The 26,215-nt window shown below is 45.9% G+C and overlaps 1 protein-coding gene across 1 annotated transcript in view; it reads left to right on the top strand.

Annotated features, from left to right (window-relative positions):
* Positions 1-26,215, top strand: part of CYB5R4 (cytochrome b5 reductase 4) — a 270,390-nt gene that overhangs the window by 159,277 nt on the left and 84,898 nt on the right. The window contains exon 9 of the mRNA XM_082249678.1: positions 14,512-14,541. Coding sequence (XP_082105804.1) covers positions 14,512-14,541 — 30 coding nt within the window. The remainder of the gene's footprint in view (positions 1-14,511; positions 14,542-26,215) is intronic.

The following is a 26,215-nucleotide window of genomic DNA, read 5'->3' on the forward strand; positions in this document are numbered from 1 at the left end:
CTTTCTTTTGGTGGTATTTGATCACCTGTGCGATTTTTACTTTTTGCGCTATAAACAAAAAAAGAGCGACAATTTTGAAAAAATATTTTTCACATTTTTTATATGAAATTCCCCCCCAAAAAAATGTAAAAATCTAAATTTTTTATCATTTTAGGCCAATTTGTTTTCTGCTACATATTTTTGGTAAAAAACAAATCGCAATAAGCTTATTTTGATTGGTTTGCGCAAAAGTTATTGCGTTTAATAACTAAGGGAAAGATTTGTAATTTTTGGTGTGTTTTTTTTTTTTTTTTTTTTTTTGCGACATTGCGGCGGACAGATCGGACCCTTGACTGACATTTTTGACACTTTTGGGGGTACCAGTGACATTACTACAGTAATCAGTGCTATACATATGCACTGTTACTGTAAAAATGACACTGGCAGGGAAGGAGTTAATTTTTATTGGAGAGGGAGGGGTTAATATATGCCTGGTGCTTACTGACGTGTGTGGGGGGAGGTGACACAGGGACAGATCGCAGGTTCAGCTATGTTGAACCCTTCAATTTGACCCTGCCTGTCACTTAGGAGATCCGCCCGCTTTGTTTACACAAGCGGGCGGATTTCCACACTAGATCCCCGACAATCGGGGAAGAGCAGCGGTGATCACCGCCGCTCCTCCCCTGGCCCGACTCCCGAATACAGCGGGAGCGAGCCTCCGGCGGCGCGCGCGCGCCGCCGAGGGAGGGGAATGTCTGGTGACATAGGTCTACGTCGCCAGACGATAACTAACCACTTTGCCGCAGTACAGTCAACGTGACTGGTCGGCAAGTGGTTAATCTACAACAATCTGCAGTACATTTTAGTTGGCTAAAATCTAATGGATTTAGTTAAATTGTAATGTATTTTTTAAGCATTTCTTTAGAATTTCCAAACTCGTATACACCTGGAGTAAAAAAGGAGGAGGCGGCCTGTAATGCACAGTGCTCTGGACGGTGGTCTGAAAAGGTCTGTAGTGCACACAGTGTTCTGGACGGTGGGCTAAGGAGGCCTGTAAATGCTGCAATCAAAGAAAACAAAAAGGGCGCACCGACCTAGCGCATTATCCTCAGTAGAAGGCTTTATTTATGTAACAATAAAAAATGGCTACTCACAGACGTAGATGAAAATACATCATATCAAGCTAGGTCTGTGAGTAGCCATTTTTTATTGTTACATAAATAAAGCCTTCTACTGAGGATAATGCGCTAGGTCGGTGCGCCCTTTTTGTTTTCTTTGATTCTAGTACCGGTGGACTACCCCAGTCCGATATGGGCAGCAAGACTTAAGCCATTTGAGAAGCCAGTTGTGAGTCCCGTGAGGAGTGTGGTCGAGGGGTTTGGATACCAAGCGCAGGAGGAGGGTGGTCACACCCTATTGGTTTTTGGAGCTGTAAATGCTGCACAATGCTCTGGATAGTGGTTTGAGGAGGTTTGTAATGCACACAGTGCTCTGGATGGTCGGGAGGCCTGTAAATGGGGCACAGTGCTCTGGACAGTGTTTTGAGGAAGCCTTTAATGCACACAGTCCTCTGGATAGTGGTCTGAGGGGGCCTGTGATGCACACACTGCTCTGGACAGTGGTCTAAGGAGGCCTGTAAATGCTGCACAGTGCTCTAGACTGTAGTCTGAGGAGACCTGTAATGCAGGACAGTGCTCTGGGTGTGGATCTGCGAAGGTCTGTAAATGCACAGTGCTTTGGACAGTCTGAGGGGGCTTGTAATGCTGCACAGTGCACTGGACAGTGGTCTGAGGGGGCCTGTAATGCTGCCCAGTGCTCTAAATGGTGGTCTTAGGAGGCCTGTAGTGCTGCATAGTGCTCTGGACATTGGACTGAGGAGGCCTGTCACTACTGCACAGTGCTCTGGATAGTCATCTGAGGAGGCCTGTAATGCTGCATAGTGTTAAGCACGAAACACCACTAAGCAGGCTACAGCTGATACCTTGCTTACTTGGAGGGGGAACACTCATGGGCTTTACAGGGGGAGCTCCGAGGAAACTGGAAGTTCACGTGGGTAAACTCCCTTCTCTCACATTTTTGTTTCATTTTTGGTCATTGACGAAAATGGGAATTGATGTTCGTCATAGGTATCATCAATTGACAAAAATGTGGTGTCATTTTCTGTTAGTTTTCATCACTGGAAATATGCCACTGATGAAAATTATGACAAAAAATGTTTTTGACCACTAAATTAACACTGTTCACTTGTTAAGAGTTAATTCATGCTAACACATAGGTTCACCTGAATTTTTAGATATACTCACTGTCATGCATATATAAACACATATAGGAAATTTACATAATCATCAACTCATCAATCAAGCGCACATTACGGTTATACCTAAACCAAGCGAATCGACTACAGATTGCACAAATTATAGACCCATCTCCCTCCTGAACCTGGATCTGAAGGTTTTATCAAAAATTATTGCGATGAGATTGGGACCCCTGCTCCATAAACGTATTGTTCCGGATCAGACGGGTTTCATGCCTGGAAGGAGAGGCTAAAGACAATGTCATCAAACCCTGAATCTAGTACATCACGCACGACGACATGGGGTCGAGAGCTCTCTCCTGTCCACCGACGCGGAGAAGGCTTTTGACCGAGTGGCCTGGGATTTTCTCCTGGCCACATGTCTACACGTAGGTTTCCCACCTAAACTAATGGGCTAGATGGCATCCCTTTATCACTCACCTACAGCTAACGTAAAGGTTAATCAGCTCCTTTCAGAACCAGTATCGATAACCAATGGGTACGAGGCAGGGGTGCCCCTTATCGCCTTTACTGTTCATATTGACTCTGGAACCCTTTCTGCGCACGATCCGAGCTAATGACTCAGTTTCGGGTATTCTGGTTGGCGGTGTGACATATAAGATTGCGGCGTATGCTGACGATTTGCTCTTTTATATCACCTGCCCCCATACTACTATTCCCAACTTTTTGAAAGCATTTGAACTTTATGGCTATGTATCAAACTTTTGCATTAACTTTTCCAAGTCAGAAGCCATGAACCTGACGGTTCCGCAGGACTTGCTCTTCCGAGTTAAAACCAGTTGCCCTTTTCGCTGGGAATCGGCAGCGTTAAAATGCCTAGGGGTATGGATCACGCCATCACTAGATACATTGTTCGAAAAAACTTCACACCCCTCTTGAAACAAATTGCTACGGATTCGACACAATGGAACACAACATTTTTCTTGTGGTCCGGTAGAGCAGCCATTGTCAAGATGGTCACGCTTCCTAGACTACTATACTTGTTTCACACGCTACCGATCTGGATTCCCAAAGGGTTTTTTAGACAATTAAAAACTTTGCAACTACGTTTTGTCTGGGCACATAATCAATCCAGAATCCGATACAAACTAATCACTAGAAGGAAAGCGCTAGGGGGGATGGGTCTCCCAGATTTTCAATTATATTATTTTGTGACGCATTTAACCATAATTATCGACGGACATTGTCACACCCCCAATAAAGCATGGGTTCAATTGGAATCCCATATCGTCAGGCTTCCCCTCCACTTTCTACCCTGGTCTGCCTGCCCGCCTAAGGTAAAAACGCACCCACTAACCAGCGCTACACTTAGAATATTTCATAGACTGGCAGCTTCATCTGACTTATGCAGCTCACCAGGCCCTCTGACCCCACTGGCCCGAAATCCGGAGCTCCCACCGGGCCGATCCAACCCCTGGCTACTTGCCCCGGGTAATAAATGTATGTATAGTAGCTTCCCATTTTTTTTTTTTTTTTTTGTCGTGGCTCATTTCTTTCATATGACACTGCTGCCCATTCTGTCCCCGGACTTACTCTTTCTTTTTGGACATACCGACAAATGCACCGTTACCTGTCTGACAGCACAAGGAAATCTGCATTCACACGACCGCCCTCTAGCTTTGAAAACATCTGTCTGACCAACAACCATGCCGGAAAGCGACCTCCCTTTCATATGCTTTGTTGTTGGACAATGAGACTAATACTTCACAACCTCCTAAAAATAAATAGGAATCTGCTTTGAAGAGTTCCATTTCAGACGGACAACGGACGAACTCCTGCATACTAGCACACAAATGCTCTGTAAGCTCTAGATTTCAGGAGAATGCCTACAAACTTCTCACGTGCTGGTACTTCACTCCCGATAGGCTTCACAAATGGTTCCCTCAAACCTCGAACATGTGCTGGAGATGTGGCCAGTCTCCGGGCACGTTAGTACATATCTGGTGGGAGCCAGGTATGTGATCTTATCCGTGAAATTACCAACACCAGTATCTCTCTTACACCTGAATGCTGCCTGTTACACATAGCGGACCGCTCACTTAGTACGTATAAGAAGTCGATAGTACGTTTTTTACTCAATGCAGCTAAGTCCTTGATTCCCAGATGCTGGAAATCCACTTCCACTCCCATGATTAAAGAGTGGCTGCTGACAGTGAACGATATTTATAACATGGAGGAAGGAATCGGTAGCGGTTGCTAATGATAACCTTAAGAGATTAAACAAAATGTGGTCCGCTTGGCATGTCTTTCGATACTCCTCTCGCTATGAAACTCACTGATTCTCACTGTAATCTGACATGAAGCGCTCTAACCTCCTAACCTGGAGGCCTGCATTTCTGTCGCTGCTTTTCCATTGAAATTGCAAGAGAGCCATGTTGGTTCTCTACTACTTATATGGTTCCCTTCCCATTTATGCCTGGACGTATTGCTTCTTCGATATCCCTTACCTCCCCCTCCCCTCTCTTCCTTCACCCCTGACATTCTAACTAAGCTAGAATCTTCTCTCTTCAGCAGCCATAATTTGTTCCATTTGTTATTCAAGTTTATGCTCTGTTTATTAGGCAATTTACCTTTACCAATAAGATATGTTCAGTTATTTGGATATCTAGCCCATTACAATGGTGTACCTAATAATGCTGCTAGATGGTTAGCTTACCATAACTTACACTGTGATTCCCCTTATGTATTATGAGTGTTTTGCATGTAATAACTGGGGCCCTGTCATAAACAAGGTTACCTTGCGTTTCTATCATTGCACTACATTGCCTTGCTGTATGTTGATTTACTTAATGCTTAATGAATGTCATTATCTGTATTCTTTTGTTTTCTCTTCAATCAACTTTGATTGTGAAAAAAAAAGAATTGGTGTCATTGCTCTCACTCACTCATACTAGTCAATGGAAGTTCAACATTGCACCTCATGGCAAAGAACTCTCTGAGGATCTGAGAAAAAAAGAATTGTTGCTCTACATAAAGATGGCCTAGGCTATAAGATCGCTAAGACCCTGAAACTGAGCTGCAGCATGGTGGCCAAGACCATACAGTGGTTTACCAGGACAGGTTCCACTCAGAACAGGCCTCGCTATGGTCGACCAAAGAGGTTAAGTGCACATACTCAGCGTCATATCCGGAGGTTGTCTTTGGGAAACAGACGTATGAGTGCTGCCAGAATTGCTGCAGAGCTTTAAGGGGTGGGGGGGGGGAGTCAGCCTGTCAGTGCTCAGACCATAAGCCGCACACTGCATCAAATTGCTCTGCATTTCTGTCGTCCCAGAAGGAAGCTTCTTTTAAAGATGATGCACAAGAAAGCCTGCAAACACTTTGCTGAAGACAAGCAGACTAAGGACATGGATTACTGGAACCATGTCCTATGGTCTAATGAGACCAAGATAAACTTATTTGGTGAAGGGGAACACTGCCTTGCTAAAGAAGCTGAGGGTAATGGTGATGGACTGGCCAACCATGTCTCCAGACGTAAACCCTATTGAGCATCTGTGGGGCATCCTCAAACGGAAGGTGGAGGAGCATAAGGTCTCTAACATCCACCAGCTCCGTGATGTCATCATAAAGAAGTGGAAGAGAACTCCAGTGGCAACCTGTGAAGTTCTGGTGAACTCCATGCTTAAGAGGGTTAAGGCAGTGCTGGAAAATATTGGCGGCCACACAAAATATTGACACTTTGGCCCCAATTTGGACTATTTCATTTAGGGGTATACTCACTTTTGTTTCCAGCGGTTTAGACATTAATGGCTGTGTGTTGAGTTATGTTGAGGGGACAGCAAATTTACACTGTTGTAGCTGTACACTCACTACTTTACATTGTAGCAAAGTGTCATTTCTTCAGTGTTGTCACATGAAAATATATAATAAAATATTTACAAAAATGTGAGGGGTGTACTCTCTCTTTCGTGAGATACTGTATATATCTTCATGTAAAGTAGAAATGTAAAATATATAATAGTGTCTACAATAATTGGAATTAAATGTTATTAAAAATTACCTTTCCTTTAACCCCTTTCCCTAATCTGTAGGGCTGTATTTTTCTGTAAAATGCAATATGGCAACCTGAGGGCATTCTGTACCCAAACAGTGTACAGAACGCCCCCCAGAAATGTAATTTCCTGCTTGTGTGATTGGCTCACTGATTTTCCCAGAAGTCTGCACTAAGATACAAGTCAGATTTTGATAATTTTTTTGAGTCATTTTAGTGAGATACTCCCAAAGGGAAATCATATCTAAAGATATGCAGACTTTTTCAATTTTCTCATTAGTGCACTGCAGATGCAGCAGCTAAATGATAATTATAAAATCACTCCCATTTCTTCAGAATAACAAAAGGCAGGAATCTGCAACAGAGTTTGTCAACATCCTTGCAATGTACGTAGATCACCCCGAGGGAAATGTTTTTTTCTCTTACGTCCTCCGACAGTCGCCGCCTCCTCTAAGTCATCACAATGGGTTTTGTCCACCTGTCCGTAGGACCAGCTAGGCATATAGACTTAGTCAAAAGACAAAAAGCATTAGCATATACACACCCACGGGGGCTGTCCCATCTGGCCAATACCCCCCCTGCATCACCACTCCCAACTCAGTTTTAATCTGCCTAGCATCAGGACTAGTTAGGCTCTCCTTGTGCTGGGGCTTTAGTCTCAGCCTTCCTGATCTTTTTTTTTATTTTCTTTGAAAATGTCAGTTTTTTTTCTCTCACTTTACTAGCTGTTTATTTTGTCAGCTTTAGTGTTAGTTTAGTCTTCGGATGAAGATGGATCATGCGGTGCTGGGATTCGGACTGGCCGCCCTGGTTCTCCAGGGCACTGAGGGTCAGATGGACCCCCAGCCCGCCATCGAGCGTTCAGCTATGGTTCGCCCTGGCACTAAGAACGACCCATCCCTGTTCGATGCAGGGATGCAGCCGTGAGGTGGCTACCTCACAGGACTCGTCTGCGGTACTGCAGCGTCATGTCCCTGGCTCACGGCACTCCCTGTCAGATGTGGACAGAGGTTTATCCGTGCATAGAGGCTCCCCCACGCCATCAGGTACAGGTAAGTACTTTTCTGTGGGGGGCCTCTGTCTGGGGTGGCAGTCTGTGTTGCTGTGTGTCCCCATGTCTGTGCCTGTGTGACTCCCTGTGCGATCCCTGCGGGGTTCGTTTTTGTACAGATATGTCTGATTGCTGGGGGTCCCTGTCCCTGTGTCAACTTAGGTGCATGTTTGGGGGTACAGCTGTGTGTCTGGTGCGGCGACCGCTGAGGGCGAAAATTTGCGCGGTCCACCATGTTTTTTGCTATGCACACTGTGTGGCCCCTCTGGGGCGAGTATACCGCTCGTTTTTGGCGCCATCCGCCGCCATTTTAGGGGCGGGAGAACGATCGGTTCGGCCGCATGTCGGCGGCCATTTTAGTGAAGCCTCCTATGCTTCCCTATGGGGCAGCCATTTTCCCTGAGGTCTGGCTTATAGCCAGCCCCTCCCAACAGCATTTCCTTTTTTCTCTGCGACAGCACAGGTAGCAACGATCTGCGGGCTCTGCAGTGTATCCCTCTGTCGTCTTCTGCATACTGCTTCTGGCTCAGTTTTTCTTTCTCCTTTGGGGGTCTTCATTGCTGTGACAGTAGCGGTGGGCTGCGCACTCCGCAGCGCTATTTAAGGGGACAGTACACTGATTTTTTGCACTGTAATTTTTTACTGTATTGAGCCATGGATTCTCAGGAAAACAAGTTTCCTCCAGCTTTGGTGGGGGGCCCCAGTTCTCCTGTGGCCCCGCTGCGACCTGATCTGGCTGCTGTAGTTGCGACTTTAGTGGCAAATGTGGAAATGCTGATGCCTGAACGGGCTGCGAGAAAACGGCCCAGGCTGTCTCTCTCTTCTGATTCAGATGGGGATATGGCTGATGCTGCTGCTGCTGCTGCTGCTGCTGCGAGCGTGCCCTTTTCAGGGTCCCGCTCATCCCTGGACCCCCCGGGGTCTGAGGGGGAGGCTGAAATTGAGGGTGTCGACACATCCTCCCCAGGGTCCCCTGATGAACGGGCGACCATGGATGAGTTAATTATTTTCTGTAAAAGAAACTTTGCATTTAGAGGGTGAGCCCGATCCTCCGGGCATTGTGTCCTCTTTTGGGACACGCAGAACCCGCAAGTCTGCGCAGGTTTTTCCCTGCCCAGCTACTTTTCATTACACTGTTAATGAAATGTGGCGCACGTTAAAACGTCCGTTTCGTGGTGCCTAGTCGGTTCAAATTGCTTTATCCTTTTGCGCCGGCTACGGACTCGCGTTGGTGTGTGCCTCCACAGGTAGATCACATGTGGCCGTGCTGAACAAGGCTACCTTAGTTCCTATTGAGGATACTCCGGTTTTCTGGGATCTCACGGACCGGCGGTTGGAGTCTCTAGCCCGCCATTCCTATACGGTGGCGGGTTCGTTGCTCAAACCAGTTTTCACGTCCGTTATGGTGGCTCAGGCGGTAGCTGATTGGATCAAGGTGCGTCGTAGCTACCTGGTGTCTGATGACGTGCTGCATGCCCGACTGGAAATGGTGGATCAGGTCCACCAAGGAGTCATGTGTCTGTGTGATGCAGCCTTAAATGAGGCCCCCTTGGTGGCTCGCCTCTCGAGTGTCGCGGTGCTTAACCGGCGACTGATATGGCTGAAGAGCTGGTCGGCCGACCAGTCCTCATGGTGAACTGTTGCTGATTTTCCCTATGTTGGCTCTCGTCTTTTTGGCGAGGCGTTGGATACCCTGGTAAAAGGCGCCACGGGGGGCAAGAGCACTATACTGCCCCAGAACCCGAAGAACAAGTCCTTCCGAGGCAAGCGGGGTTCTGCGCCTAGGTCTAATCAGGTGTCCTTTCGTGCCTTTCGGAACCAATCCATGGGCAAGCCTTTCAAGGCCCAGGGCAACCAGAGGAAGCCCTGGGCGGGTAAGCAGAAAGCCGGCAATACCGGCTCGGCGGGGCACTCCGCCTCTGCCTGAATGGGCGCCCTCACCTGTTTCTGGGGTGGGGGGACGTTTGCGCGGTTTCCTCCAAACCTTGGCTGCTCCGGATATCGGACAGGTTTGTCCAGGAAATCGTTCGATCAGGATGCAAGATCGAATTCCTTTCAAGGCCGGCAGACAGATTCTTTCCCTCCAATCTCCATCTGCTTCCGGGGCGTCTGCAGGATTTGCATCGGGCGGTGCAGGACCTGCTTGCTCAGGGAGTGGTTGTCCCGGTGCCTCATCGGGACAGGTTTCGGGGTTTTTATTCCAATCTGTTCACTGTGCCCAGGAAAGTGGGCAAAGTGCGTCCTATTCTGGACCTGAAAGCACTGAACCGCTTCGTGCGAGTTCGAAGGTTTCGAATGAAGTCTCTCCGTTCGGTTGTGGCCTCCTTGAGGCCGGGAGAATTCCTGGCTTCGATAGATCTGAAGGATGCGTACCTGCACGTCCCCATTTTCGAGGGTCATCAGCGGTACCTTTGGTTTGCTATTGCAAAGGACCACTACCAGTTTGTGGCGTTACCTTTCGGTCACGCTTCGGCACAAAGGGTGTTTACCAAGGTGTTGGTACCGGTCCTGGGCCTGCTACGGGCCCAGGGCATTGCGGTCCTGGGATACCTGGACGATCTGCTTCTGAGATCGAGAGCCTGCCAGGACCTTGTGCGCGATCTGTCCATCACGGTACAGACGCTCCAGGAGTTCGGATGGACCATCAACGTTCAGGAATCAGCGTTGTCTCCGTCGCTTCGTCTTCCCTATCTGGGAATGGTTCTGGACTTTGCTCAGGCAAAGGTATTCTTGCCAGAGGACAGCTCCAGACTTTGCGGGACGTACTCAGGTCCCTCGGGGACAATCCGTCTTCGTCACTCAGGACCTGCATGCGGAGCCTGGGGTTGATGGTGTCGACCTTCGAGGTGATTCCCTTTGCCCAGTTCCACACGCGGGCTCTCCAGACGGAGATCCTGGCCAGGTGGGACAGACTTCCTCAGTCCTTGGATCTGGATGTCTCCTTGAGTCGCCGGACCAGATTGACTCTTCTGTGGTGGATCCAGTCCCCGTCGGTGGCGGAAGGCAAGTCCTTCTGCCCTGTGGTGTGGACAGTGGTTACCACGGACGCCAGCCTGTCGGGTTGGGGTGGAGTCCTGGGCATCCTATCTGCCCAGGGCACTTGGTCGGAGGAGGAATCCTCCCTCCCGATAAATGTACTGGAACTAAGAGCGATACATTCCGGGTGTGAAAAATTGGCAGGCCGACTATCTGAGCCGCCAGACCCTGGACCAGGGGGGAATGGTCCCTTCACCCGGAGGTCTTTCAGATGCTGTGTGCGAATTGGGGATCCCCAGATGTGGATCTGTTCGCATCCCGGCTACACCAAAAGGTGGAAAGCTTCGTGGCAAGACCTCGCGATCCGTTAGCGGACGTCTCGGATGCGTTGGTGGCCCCTTGGCATCAGTATCGTCTGCTGTGCGCCTTTCCTCCGATTCAGTTGCTATCCCGGTTCCTTCGCAGATTGGCCTCAGAACTGCACATGGTGATTCTGGTGGCACCGGACTGACCTCGCCGGTCCTGGTACGCCGACGTTGTTTGCCTGGCAGTGGCACCTTCGTGGCGCCTGCCTCTGCGGGAAGATCTCCTGCCTCAAGGTCCGATCTTCCATCCTGCTTTACAGTCGCTGGCTTTAATGGCCTGGCTGTTGAGACCCAGGTCTTGAAGGACAAGGGTCTATCCTCTGAGGTTATTCCTACCTTGATCAAGGCTAGGAAATCTTCCTCTGGTAAGATCTATTACCGTACCTGGAAGGCCTACTTCACCTGGTGTGAGTCCAGGGGGTTTTCCCCTCGTTCTTACTCGGGGTCGAGAATCTTGGCTTTCCTCCAGTCTGGAGTGGATCAGCGCCTGGCGCTGGCCACAATAAAGGGCCAGGTGTCAGCACTGGCGGTCCTTTTCCAACGCCCTGTGGCGTCTCGTTCCTTGGTGCGCACATTCATTCAAGGTGTGCGACATTTGGTTCCTCCCAGGAAGGAGCCTTTACCTCCATGGGACCTGAACTTGGTCCTGTCCGCGTTGCAGCGGGCTCCCTTTGAATATATCAGGGAGATGTCGTTGCCTCTGCTGTCGAAGAAAGTTGCTTTTCTTGTGGCGATCACTTCGGCTCGCAGAGTGTCGGAGCTGGCGGCGTTGCCTTGCCGCTCCCCTTACTTGATAATTCACAGGGATAAGGTGGTTTTGCGACCACCCCCATCCTTCCTTCTTAAGGTGATCTCGGATTATCACCTTAATGAGGACATTGTCCTGCCTTCGCTTTGTTCGAAGACAATACATCCAAAGGAGATTGCCTTGCATTCCTTGATGTTGTCAGGGCGATCAGGGCTTACCTGTCGTCTACGGAGTCTTTTCGGAAGACTGATTCCCTCTTTGTCCTTCCTGAGGGACCTCGGAAGGGCATGGCTACGTCCGCAGCGACTATTGCCAAGTGGATCAGACAGACCATTGAACAGGCTTACGCCTTGACGGAACGGGTTCCGCCCTTCCCCATTTAGGGCGCCCTCTACCAGGTTTTTGAGTACTTTCTGGACCTATTGGCATCGGGCCTCGGTGGCCCAGGTGTGCAAGGCGGCGACTTGGTCGTCGGTGCACACGTTTTTCCAAGTTCTACAAAGTAGACGTTCTGGCATCAGCTGATGCTTCTTTTGGCCGCAAAGTTCTCAGTGCGGATGTGCCATGATGGACCCTTGAGTTTTTTTCTCTGGGTCCCTGGCTGTTGGCATTTGCTTTCCTGGGCTGTTGCTCCTGTTGAGCTTGTTTTTTTTTCTCTGTTGCCCAGTTGTTTCCTACAGTGCATGTAAGATTCCTTTCTCTGATGTGGGTACTGCGTTGCCTTTTATACGGTTGCATCTCCCACCCCTCATGTCTATATACTGCTTTGGGACATCCCCATTGTGATGACTTAGAGGAGGCGGCGACTGTCGGAGGACGTAAGAGAAAACTGAATTTTTGTAAAATCTTACCGTAAAATTCCTTTCTCTGAGTCCTCCGACAGTCGCCGCCCCCGCCCCTCTTTTGTGGGGTTCTTATTACCTACTGCTATGCTACCAAACTGAGTTGGGAGTAGTGATGCAGGGGGGGTATTGGCCAGATGGGACAGCCCCCGTGGGTGTGTATATGCTAATGCTTTTTGTCTTTTGACTAAGTCTATATGCCTAGCTGGTCCTACGGACAGGTGGACAATACCCATTGTGATGACTTAGAGGAGGCGGCGACTGTCGGAGGACTCAGAGAAAGGAATTTTACGGTAAGATTTTACAAAAATTCAGTTTTTCTCAACAGAAGTTAGGTTGCTCTTTAAGCACTTTTTTACATAAGAGTTCCATATATTTCTTTCTTCGTTTCCATATTTACCTTTTATGGTAGCCCTGCAAATTTAGATTTTTTTACAGTAGTGGTTTATAGAATTTTTCTGCTTTTGAGCTATGGATGTGTAATGTAGTTTTATGTTACTTAATTAACCCTTCAGGGTGTGGGCTTTGAGGTCTGTTCCCAGTGTTGGTTGCTTTTCTGACAGCTGCCGCTGGCTGTCAGAATGCCAGGACAGCACTTGCACCTAATTGGATGCTCAAACATTTTCTACCCAGCTCCCTCAATTTTTCAATCTAAGGATTTAAGACAGGTGGAGACCAACAGGGAATTTTAGCCAGTTCATGCAACAGATGAAATTTGCACAGTGTATGGCCAGCTGAAGAAGAAGTGAAACTAAGGTGAGTAGAAAAGAGAGGGATTTTGCTTGTGTAAAGCTGAGGATGTGCAAGAATCTTCCGGTACTCCAACAAGTAGCATATTTCACATTATAAAATACAGGGTTTAATTTTCTATTAGCAGCAAGTAAAGCTGGATACACATTATGCAAATTGTGTTATTCAATTTCCTTTAGATTTACCTTCAACTATGTAGTCCAAGGACCTGCCTGATTGCATACAAATTGAAAGTGTTTAGGTTTGACCATATATTATATGGTTTTGGTAAATCTAAATGAAAAAATCGAAAGAGAAAATTGTATAGTGTGTACCCAGCTTTAGTGAGTAAGTAAAATAATTGATACTATATGTATTTTACCATTAAGTAATTTAATAAACTTGAAGCACTAAATTGTTCTGAAGTGCAAGTACCTGTGCAACCCCTTGTATACTAGACCCAGGCTTTATACAGGGCTTTAGCTTCTAAGTTGAAATTACCCACCCAGGTGTTTTCCCAACACTAAAACCTGACCCTCTTAAACTTTCAAATGCCAGAGCCTCAGGTGATAGAGGCTCCACATTTTTACAGTCTATTGAAAAGGAGCTGGTCTTGATGTTAGGAGGAGTGGGACTTGATGTTCAATGTCCACTTGGAAAGAAGTCAAGGTCTTTGTAAGGTCTGGGCTTTACATCTGAGAAGCCTAATTGACAGGAATTATTCTGAAGACACAGATGCCACAAGGTGCCTAAACTTCATTAGTTGTAAGTAAACAAATCTTTCAGGGCCACATTTCTGTGCTATTCAAATGCAGTTTAGTGCATTGTGATTTGAGCCTATTTATTTTGAAACCAGACCCCAGCAAAAGTAGTGCACGCACTACTTTAAAAAACACAGAGCAACCAGATTGCATGGTACTTCTGTACCAAACGATCCAGTTAGGCAAATGCACTGCGTGGGGTGTTAACTTAATACTGACACCCGCTGCAGATCACAGTTGCAGTGCGTTTTGAACGTGGTTTTGGGAAATGTGCATGGAACACAGAAACCGGCCCTCAGGGGTTTTTTTCGCTGTTTGTGTCCCCATTTGGGAGATTTTTCCTGATTGGACACAAAGACAACAGAAACTCTTTTTCAGAAAAGTGGGGATGACCTTGTGATAGTTTTTTGTTGCTGAATGTGGAACCAGATTTAATTTTTTTCACTTGAAAACCAGCAAGGCAATGCAAATACCTGCTGCATTTACTAACACTTTATATGTGATCTTTCATCTCTCTCACTGAAAAAGTATTTCAAAAATCTAGCCAAGATAATTTATATAAAATGTCCTTTAATGGGTAAAAAAAAAAAGGTTTAATATGGAAGTCCATATAATAATGATTTTTCTATAACTATTTTTTATGAACTTCCACTTTAATATTCCTGTGTATTGCTTATGCCAGTAGCTTTTATGCATCATTAAAGCAATGATAAAAATAGTCAAAATGTAAACCATTATTTGTCTTTTTTTTCTAGAATTGGAGAATGCAATACAAGGTTTACAAGGTAAGAAAAAAATAGTCAAGAAATTGAAAGGGTAGGAATAAATTATCATTTAAATGCCATGCTCTTATAAATAGAAATATATATATATTGTGTGGGTTCTTTTGAAGGCATTTATTGTTTCCTTGCTTTGTGTGTGAACTTAATATATTAAAGTATACATACACTTAATTCTCAGGAAAAGGCTCTTTCATTTGCTGTTATTGTTGAAAAAATGTACAAGGTGGTGAAAGGTGTTGCTGAATGTTATTTGCAACAAAACCAGACACATACGGACTGATATACTGCTTATAAAATAATGACCTTGGATCTTATTATGTCTGGAACAAACATATGGATAAAGTGGATTTTTCACATTTCCCTCAATAATCAGTATTATATAGAAATTGATTCATCTTGTATGTAATGGTGGTCCTAAAGCAGCTTCATCTAAATCTGTTCCTTAAAGTGACACTAAATTGTATCCTAATTCTCTAAAAAATAATCCATATACATCCACTACCTGAAGTAGAATTGCAGCCTAACACTAACTAGTCTTAAAAATGTTCCATCCCCCCTTCGTCTTCTTATGCTGCCTAACTCGTGTAATAAAGATGCATATACTTACCTATTTTTATTCTGCTCTGGTACGGTTGCATGATCCGCTGTGTTAGTCATTGGTGGTTGCAGGGGAGAGGAAGGAGTCAGCTGGGAATTCAAGGAGCCATAACGTTACTCCTATGTTTGTTTGGAACGAGCAGTGCATATTAGTTGCAGTCATGTGTACTGCTGTATGCACACTACAATTCTCAAAGCTCCTAGTCCACCCTGTGAGTGAGCAAGAGAGTATGTTCCTACATAAAGTGGGACCATGAAGAACAAACATAGCCACCCTATTACAGGAAGTTGGAACCCAGCTGCAAAAATTAGGAAACTGACAAAAGTAGACGGCCCTTTTTTTAATTTAAAGTGATACTAAACACTGTTTAATTTACATTCCCCCTTCTCTTTCTGTGAATGTTGGTACTGTAATTTTAATTAAAAAAAAAAAAAACAGCTAAGTACCTCTTTCCTAAAAATATAATACAGCTGTCACATGACCCAGATCATTCCCAGCCTGTCTGCAGAGAAACATAAGCAGAGGGAGCTTCTAGTAATCTGCTGCTGGCCACATGTTCAAATAAAAAAAAAAAAAAAAAAACGGCCTTTGGAATACAAAGTAAAAATAAATAAATAATATCAATTGACTTTTAAATCGTCATACAAATATATTAGAAATCAAATCTTTATTATTTTTTTGGCAATAACATGGTGTGGGCAGATTTCTGCCAGTCACAGGCTGTGTCAGTCCCCTCAAGCCTGTGTCTTAGAATAATGGATAGGTGAAGCCTCCATCAATCAAGATGTAATATCCCACAACCATTGTGTTTAGCTGATTAGTGGGCATGGAGAAGGAGGGAGGGAGTAGCCTGTCATTAACCACTGTGTATGCGCCCACGTGTGTGACTCTATTTTCACATTGGCTGCTCAGATGTGATAGGGAGGAAATGCTCAGGGCAGAAAATACACTGAAAACTGAGCATATTCACTAGCTGCCAACACTGGTTTGCAAAATCCCCAACTGCAGTGGGGACATGAGCAGAAGGAGTTTTTTTTGCAAAATACAGAAAACAAATCTCATAGTGACTGAGTATGAACCGCATGTAATACGCCATTTTTTTTTAGAGTTTTTAATGATGTGGGTTTAATGACACTTTAAGAATATATAATTGAATAGAATTTTTTTTTAAAATCAGAGTTTAGTGGCACTTCAAGATCTAAATGAGAAGGCTCGCTGAGAGAACAGTATCTTCTAAATTTGCTGCAGGCAGGAATAATTATTTCCTCGGAGGGGGTAAACTGGGCAGTTGCTTGCAGTTCTCTGATGGTGTTAGTGTTGCCCTGTGCTGTGGTTGCAAATCTGTTATTCCCCTGAGTGGCATTTGGTGTCAGTTATTCAAAGCAGTGCCAACAGCAGCAGCTCCCAGCTTTCAGCTTTGGTCTCGAGAGCTCATCTCCATATTTTTTTTTTAAGTGGGCTCCTAATCTTTGGCTGATTGATAGAATGGAACTTTTTATTTATGTATTTTTCTATCTCCAGACCTTGGAACCAGCTGCAGCACCGTGCCACTTTAATTCTGTGTACTCTGAAAGCTCTGCTGAAGTGAACCTGTGCTTTGCAAGGCAGGTTTTCACATGACCATAAATTAACCCGCCTGTGCAATGTCTAGAAGCACAGTCTGCCATCGTCTCAATTGGGCAAGCAGTGGATAGGGTGACAACACATAAGAGAACAATCGGGAGATATGAAAAAGATCATCGTCTCATTATAACAGGAAGTACCTACACAAGGATTTTCATGGCAGGATAATTGGGTATTTTATTCGGAGTCGCAGGTTTAAAAATATCAGAGTTTTCAGAGGGTTCGAAGTAATTTTCTAGTAAAAAATACTGCTTTTAACCACTTGCCGACCGCCGCACGACTATCTACGTCGGCGGTCAGCCCCTCACAGGCAAACTAACGTAGGGCTACGTTGCTTGCTTGTGAGGGTCTAGGGAGCGAGCGCGCGCGCCCCCGCTCCCGCGTGGTCACGGACCCCCCCCGCGCGTGTGACCAGCGGACCCGATGTCCGCCGGCCACTCAGCGATTGGCGGGGGAGAGGGAGAATGTCAGGCAGCTTGTGTAAACAAACTGCCTGTCATTCTCCTCGCTGCAAAGACACTGATCACTCGGATCTAGTATGTAGATCCGTTGATCAGTGTCCTTACAGCTGAAGCCACAGCCAATCACAGTAGAAACCACGCCCCTAGGGACACACACAGCCCCTCCCTCCCAAATAAAGTTAACCCCTTCACTACCAGTGTATTTTTACAGTAACAGTGCATATGTATAGCACTGATTACTGTAGAAATGTCACTGGTAACCCCAAAAGTGTCAAAAATGTCAGTCAAGGGTCCGACTGCAATGTCGCAGTACCGCAAAAAAAATCGCAGATCGCCGCCATTACGCGTTAAAAAAAAAAACAACAAAAATCTTTCCCTTTGGTAGTAAACGCGATAACTTTTGCGCAAACCAATCAAAATACGCTTTTTGCGATTTTTTTTACCAAACATAGGTAGCATAAAACAAATTGGCCGAAAATTTTAAAAAATTTTGATTTTTACATTTTTTTGGGGGGGAATTTCATATAAAAAAATGTGAAAAATATTGCTATTTTTGCAAAATTGACTCTTTTTTTTTTTTTATAGCGTGATCAAAAAAATCACACAGGTGATCAAATACCACCAAAAGAAAGCTCTGTTTGTGGGAAAAAAAGGACGTCAAATTCGTTTAGGTACAGCGTCGCACGACCGCGCAATTGTCCGTTAAAGTCACGCAGTGCCGAATCGCAAAATACCCCCTGGTCGGAATGGGGGTAAAATCTTCCGGGGCTTAAGTGGTTAACTTGTAAACAACATGTGTCAGAAATAGGCTTGGTCCTTAAGTGGTTAATTTACAGCATTTTTCACAACTGCCTAAAACTATCGATGTCTTCATTCCTATATAAGGCCCCTTTAACACGTGTACGACTTGTCCTGTGACTTGGGACTGCAAAGTTGCATGACAAGTCCTACACTATGATTACCAATGAGTACCATTCGTATCTGTGTGACTTCAAGTCTCAATGACTCCAAAGTAGTCCCTGCACTACTTTGGTCCGTTTTTGAGGTCCATAGACCTCAAGATTACACAGGCCTTGCTTCAGTCCAGTCAAAATTGAGGCAAAAAAAAAAGCTTAAAATCTCACAACTTTTGAGTAGCATAGGTGTGAAAGGGGCCTTAGAGACAGAAATCTATCAACTTAATTGGTGCAGCATTGTCACTGTTACTATTTACTGTGTATTCTCAGGCATTTATGCATAAATAGATAATGTCATCCATCCTTTTTGTATAAAGCTTTTTGCTAGATCCAATCCACTTTCCTGTCCAAAGTGAATGGCATTAATTACTCGGGCAAAAGGTCTATGCATGTAAAGCAAATCCATGGTAAAAATGTAAACTTATATATTTATTTTCACATTGTATTTCAATTATTTCTAGCCTACTCCCATTATTCTTAACGATGTTGGAGTTTATAAACTTACATGTAAAGATCCTCCTACATTTACTACCTTGAATGCTGTGACACATATTCCCTATGACCTGTGAATAGGCACTGTTGTGTCAAAGAATTCACAGAGCCTTCTGAGCTACAGAGGTGCTGAGAGGAGAAGTTTCAGGAGGTAGAATCAGTACAGGAATCATTGCTTGCAGACACCAAAGTATCATGGGATATGTTTTATTTAGAAATTGAATGTAAACAAAATATGAGAAGCTGCAAAGCATGCAGGGAATCCAGGAAGTTGTGGGAAGAGTTGGCCAGACAGGCAGCACTCACAACACGAAAGGGGATATTTCAAGTACGTTTTTATTGGGTTCTCAGATTGTTTTTATTCTTAATAATTTGCTGATTTTATGTAATAAAAGTGTATTCTATGACTATCAATCTCCTTTTACAATTTAAGACACATAGGCTAGAAAATCAAGGTGTTATCCTACACTTGACAGTATAAGCCAGACTTAAGGGCCGTACACACTTGACGAAAATCGGACGAAATATCCTCCGATTTTTCTCTGTCTTCTCAGCGTTCATTACCGTTTTTAGTCGACAGTGCATAAATGTTCACGAAATTTCTCGTCCGATTTTTCTTTTTTTTTTTTGGCACATTTGTTCCTAGACTTCCGGGTTGTCAGCAACTTCAGATCATGCGCGGTCTTTCGTATCCGATTTTTCACGGACGTACTGCATACACATTAAACGAAAATCGGTCGTCTGGGGACGGACGAAAAAAATTTTGGTGTTTGTCCCTCCGTTTTTTTTCGTTGAAAATGTCGGCATCGGCATTTCACATCGGGCGGGAATTTTCGGCAGATTTTCTACTAGTGTGTACCCCACTTTAGCCAAATAATGAGTGGGGGGGGGGGTTCATAGATGGACAGGACAATACGTATGGCATGTGTCTGTAATGTAGCCAAAAGCCAAAGTAGATAGGTAGTCGAAACCGTTAGCCAGTATAATAGGGTAGGCCATTCCGGCGACTGAAAGAATCTGCAGATAATTTGATGAATAGGCATAGCTGGTATTAAGAAACATAAAAAAGAACAGCGCCCATCTAAGTGTAGATTAGAAATATCAAGGGTACACTTCAAGTAGGAGACAGCGCGGCGTCCTCCGAGTGCCACGTTGCCAGCAGCACCGGTAGGTTCCAGAGCTTCGAGTCCGTGAGCAGGGAGAGGAGCCAAGTGATGCCGGGAGAAAGGAAGGTCACTGCAGGGTGGATAGACATCAGGGTGCGCGTTCGGAGCATGCATGCTCCTTCCTCAGGCCTCGCTTCAATGTAAACATGGGCTGACTTTCTCCACATAATCAAATTCTTTATCGTACAGACAAATGTATTGCATCAAATTTATCTTAGCACTGCGTCAGATGTTGCCATGTGCTGGACCACTAGATATGGTAACCATCCCTGCACTGTAGCAGTATACTGTGAAAGAGGCAGCAAACTCTGCATCAAGCCCCTTTAACTGCAAACCATAGAAAGTGCAGTAGCTAAAACAGGTAATATGTTTCTGCACTCAAACAAAAAGAAAGAAGCAGCTGAGGTGACATATGAATGAGTTATTGTTAATTGACTGCAGTAATTACTGAGATGTCTCTATACTTAGACTTTTTGTATCCACCTTCATGATAAATCAGCTTACCTTTCAGCAATTTGGCATTTAGCATCCAGTTATATCCCATGTGCAAATTCCCAGTTTCAATACAGTCATTTAAACTGCCTTCATCGCGGTTGCACTAGTGCATACACTGCCTAATTGTCCACAAAGGTGGCAGATGTGTATACTGTTTTGTACTGTATCCCCAGGTAGACTGGTGTCTTCATTGGAAATCCGCTGTCAACACGCATCTCTCTGGTGCATTTCCATCCACTAAGACCCTTCTTAGGGTAGTGGTTACAGGTATTCTCCTGTTACACATACTATGCATTCCTTCCCACACACCGCACTGCATTCCACTCCAGGGAAGACGGGTAACATTCCCTGTCTCTTCCACTGGGGGTGATTTACTAAACCTGGAGTGTGCAAAATCTGGTGCAGCTGTGAATGGTAGCCAATCAGCTTCTAATTTCAATTTGTTCAGGTATGCTTTGGCAAAAGTCCTGAAAGCTGACTGGTTTCTATGCAGTGCTTCACCAGATTTTGCACTGTCCGGGTTTAGTAAATCAACCCCAGTGTCTTTGCTGTTACGTTGTACAGTATATAATAAAATCCATACTATTCATATACTATATCTCCTTTTCACATTAATTATAACTACTGTATCAAGATTTTAATAAGAAGGTGCCAGTCTGCATGATTTCATATAAGGATTTACTAACCCTATTTTATATTGTATCTGTAGTTTTCGTGTAACCGTACAGTAACTTAATTCAAAAACCAAGGATAGCACACCGGCTCATCCACAATAATTCAGGGGTACCTACTAGTCGGTGTCTCCCCAAACCTACATACCCTATCACCAAACACCTAATGGTTTAGGTTGGGTGCAGTCCCAAGACTTAAATACCATACAGAAAAAGGAAGGGGAGGGCATTATCTCCCAGAAGTCATATAGGGACACACAGGTACTGATTAAAGGTGTCATTTATTATGAAAAATTAATACAAAACTAGGGATGCACCGAAATGAAAATTTTGGGCCGAAACCGAAACCGAAAATGCAGGATGCCCTTGGCCGAAAACCGAAACCGAAAATGACTTTTTCCCCCAAAAAAATTTGAAATGGATAGAACAGGGACATAAACCAAAAACAGGCAGCGACGTACACCTACACCTGTCGCTGCCACCCTGTCACAGTATATGTACTGTGATGGGTTGGCAAGAGGTTAATTTAATTACCAATGGTATTTGTATTATGAGGCATGAGGGGTTAATGTATTGTCACTGCTGGTCACTCATCTATTAGTGACTGACCAGTGGCAGGTAATTAACCCCTTTGTGCTGCATTAGTGCAACCAGTGTTAATTAACACTGACACTGGTTGCACTAATGCAGCACAAAAGGGGTTAATTAACTGCCACTGGTCAGTCACTAATAGATGAGTGACCAGCAGTGACAATACATTAACCCCTCATGCCTCATAATACTAATAGCATTGGTAAGCTGCCTCAGCTCCCCTCCCCCCTCCCCCACTGCCTCAGCGTCCTCCTCCTTGGGTGTCCTCTCCTGCATTCAAAAGTCCCGCCTCTGGCCGGCGGCACCGCCTCTCAATGATGTCCCTACTACTCTGTGCATTATGAATGGACATACTAGGCGGGGGGCGGGGCGAGCGGCCGCTATAGAGAGAACTATTGTGATCCTTCACTGTCAGCTCCTCACGTCTATGTATGAATGAGAACTGAACTGAGCTGACACCGGGCGGGGGGGCGGGCGGAGCGGCCGCTATTAGCTGTGACTATGTGAGAGCTTCTCTTCCTTGTCAGCGGAGATACGTGCCTGTCAGGGAAGTGAAACTCTCACATAGTCACAGCTAATAGCGGCCGCTCCGCCCGCCCCCCCGCCCGGTGTCAGCTCAGTTCAGTTCTCATTCATACATAGACGTGAGGAGCTGACAGTGAAGGATCACAATAGTTCTCTCTATAGCGGCCGCTCTCCCCGCCCCCCGCCTAGTATGTCCATTCATAATGCACAGAGTAGTAGGGACATTATTAAGAGGCGGACGGCCGGCCAGAGGCGGGACTTTTGAAACCTGCCCTGCGCTGCGCTGCGCTGCGCCCTCCTCCTTCCCCACGGCGGCCATTTTTATTTTCGGCACTGTTAACCCATTATCGGCCGAAATGAGAGAGGCTCATTTTCGGCCGATAATTTCGGTGGCCGAAATTTCGGTGCATCCCTATACAAAACCCATTATCACACTAAACCTTCACAAAACACATACAAAATGACAACGTTGTCAATATAAAAACAAACGACAAATGGGAATAGGCAGCTGCTCATGCTTTGCCCATCCACTCCACTCATACGTAACACCCACCATGAATACACATAAGGTTCATTATGTTAATTTTTGGGTTGGTTGGAGGTCTATTAAGTGAAGAAGAGTGGCTCCAGTACAGGATTGGGTATAGCAATTGTCATGCAGCATCCAGTTCAGCAAGGAAGAGGTTATTCCGTAAATGTCAAAAAGTGAAGTATTAACTTACATAGGGGACACCATAGTCCAATTGCGTGTGTGAGTGGAAGGTAAGTAGATCACACTCACCACCATGTATTATTGTCCCCATCCTAGTCAAGTGCCGGTTTACCTTATTCCTGCTTGGGTCTGTTTGCAAAGCTATTCAGCCTTTGTGTGCTTCCTGATACTGCTTATGGCATCGGGTCCAGGGCACATAATCGGCATAGCCTTTCCTGTGAGTCGTTACATGATCGTGACATGTACGCTGACGTGTTTCATTGGCCAATCACGCCAGTTTTCTCCGAGTATTTATAGGCATGAAAAAGAATTTGGTTGTGCAGATAACCTAAGGTCAGCAGAAACACAGTGAGTGTGGATATATGTGGATAGGAAATTCTTGATTGCGCAAAAACCTCCCTAAACCTTGCTACACATTATACAATTTTTATTGTTCAATTTCTATTTCAGGCTTTCAGGAATAATATTGGCATATTACTAAGATAAAAACTAGCACCATAAGTGCTGTCCTGTCCATCTATGATGAGCCTCCAGTACACTCATTTGGGTACTGCCTACTTAAGGGCCTTACACACAAGCTGAATATCGAGCTGTATTGGCCAGTTCAGTAGAAACCGGCCGTCATTTGGCTGTGCATATGGCAGCCCGTCCAACAGAAGCCGGTCGAACATCCGTTGAAGGTGCATGACCGAAAAAGATCTGCCAGTCAGCATCCATTCAGCGCTCTGAGCCAGTGGGTGTGTTCTGGCGAGTGGGCTGCCCCCCGTCAGAACACAATAGCTCAGTGGGGAGATGGCTGTATTAACATTGGATTGTTAGTACAGGAACTCCTCCTGAGCTCTTTCTTTTTTTTTGTCATTCAGCCCGCTGGGTTGGACTAAGAGAAAACTAATAGCACACACTAGGCTTTACGCTGTCCTCTGTAGGGTAACACCTTTCTGTTCTATTTTACGCAGTATTATAATTCTTAAATTTGTGTAACTTTTGGCTGAATAATTAAGGTCATTCATTCTCTTTGGATGAGGGAGAGGTGGACGCATTGGATCCAGCAAAAAACTTAATACAAAAAGGCAGAATGTTCTTCTTTAGGCATAAATACCTGGGGATACATTGTTAATAGAGATAATAATACAACATTGATGAACCAGTTGGCTAAAGCATTCATATACAGTATCTCATAAAAGTGAGTACACCCATCACATTTGTGTAAATATAATCATTATTTCTCTTCATGTGACAGTTCTGAAGAACTTACACTTTGCTACAATGTAAAGTAGTGAGTCTAAAGCTTGTATAACAGTATAAATTTGCTGTCCCCCTCAAAATAACTCAACACACAGCCATTAATGCCTAACAAAAGTGAGTACTCGCAAGGACGCATACGACCTGGCCTCAGCCTCCCACATCCAGATGAAGCAGTGGTCTGTCAGGAGCGGTGCCCATCCTGTTCCTGGTATGGTAAGTAGCTGTTCCCCCTCTACCCCTGGAGTGTTTTTGGGGTGGACATGGGCCCCTCCCTGGGACAGGGGAACCCCCGAATCCCCCCCCCAGCCCTCCAAAAATTCAGTGGTCACTGTGGGTCTTCCCCCCGGGTGAGGATATGAACTGGCTTTTGCCATATGCTCTTAAGGGGGCTTGTTGGAGTTGACCAGGTTTTTCCTGGTGCACAATGGGGGGTTGAACAGGGTTCCTCTGCTACCCTGGGGGTCGGTGACTAGGGCAGGGATGTCCTCTGGGCTCCTCACTTGGCCGCATGTGGCCCCAAATTTATGCCACAGCTTTGCCACCTGCTGGTCGGGAGCTATGTTAGGCAGCCCCAGTGAGGGTGGCTGAAGCCATTACCCTCTGTTTGGGAATCTACCCTCCCCTCTGCTGCCCCTGGGTGGTCGGCTTCGCTGATGCTCGCACCCAGGTGGCTGGGCATCCAAAAGAATTTAGGCCGCGGCTTGCAGCCTACTAGGCCATGCGGCCGAGTTGGCCTCCATTGGTGGGAAGGCCCCAGTGAGCCTGACTGGGATGAGTGCACTTGCGGCTGGGCCTCCACACGAATTGAGACCAAGGCTTGCAGCCTACTAGACCATGTGGGCAGCTTGGGGCGGTTTAATTTGTGATGGCAACCATGCCGCTATTATTGTGGAGGGCACCTACTCCTCTTAGCGCTGCGTGACCATCAGGATACCCTGCCTGCGCGTTTGCATCACGACAGGCGGCCCCCCTTTTAAGGGGGCTATTTCCTATTTTGTGGCCTCTATGGAGGGACTCAGAAGGCAACGCCCTTGTATTTTGTGGGGTCCAGTAGGTGGTCCATTTGTGGACCCTGGATTGGCTGTTGCCTTGCAGGATCGCAACCAGCGGCCCTCCCCTGATTTGTTATGTTTTTCCAGGTGACCTTAGTATATAGCATCCACCGCCCTCCCCTGCCTCATCTGTCCATCAGAACCTGAATCTGTTTCGGCCGCTGTGGACGCAAGCCGCCCTACTGGGTTTGCGTCCACGCACCCTGAGTGCTCAGACAGTGTGGATATTTCCTCTACTCCTCTAGCCGTGCATGAAAAGACGTTCGTGGATGCACTGATTGTGATAAAGCGTGAAACTTTAAACATGGCAGAAATGCTGCGTCCGGTGCGCTGGTCCCTTTTGGCACCACAGGTCCTTCACTGTGGCGTGGGTGTTCCCCTTTCCCGCTTACTTTGACAACTAAGCGTTTTGCTATACGGTATCCTTATAAGAATTCCCTACTTAAAAAGCGGACGATCCCACCTCACCGGTTTCCAGGTTAAATAAAGCTACCTTGATTCCAGGTTTCAGAGCCCTTGGCCTTTAAAGATCTGGTTGATAGGAGAGCGGAGGCTCTGGCCCGCCGTATGTTTCACTATGGCTGGTTCAGCTTAGGCCGGTATTTGCCCTGGTGTCGCAAGCTCTGACCGAGTGGGCTAAACTTTTACGCCGGGACCTGGAGGGGAAACCGCTTCACCCTGCCTTTGCAGAGCTGGCGGATCAGTTGATCCAGGGGCTACAGTTTATCTGTGATGCCTCTTTGGATGCGCCTCATTTGATTTTAGGCTGTCTGTATCAGCAGTGGTCCTTCGGTGTCTTATCTGGTTGACCATGCTGGTCTGCAGACCAGACTTCTAAGAAGGCCTTTTCTGATCTCCCCTTTGTGGGGGATCGCCTGTTTGGGAATAAAGGTCCTTCCGGGCCTCCCCCGGAGGTTCCAAGAGGACCTGGTCTTGCAAGCCATGAGGGGCTCTTCCAGACCTGCGGACAAGGCTTCCTCTGCATGAAGGGGCGCCCTCCCCTGAATCTGGGATGGGGGGACATCTTCGCTGATTTCCGGATCTGTGGACCTCTCTGGTACAGGTCAAGTGGGTCCACAAAGTAATTTGG

Source organism: Pelophylax lessonae (assembly GCF_965119305.1).
Source record: "Pelophylax lessonae genome assembly, chromosome: 3".
NCBI lineage: Eukaryota > Metazoa > Chordata > Amphibia > Anura > Ranidae > Pelophylax > Pelophylax lessonae.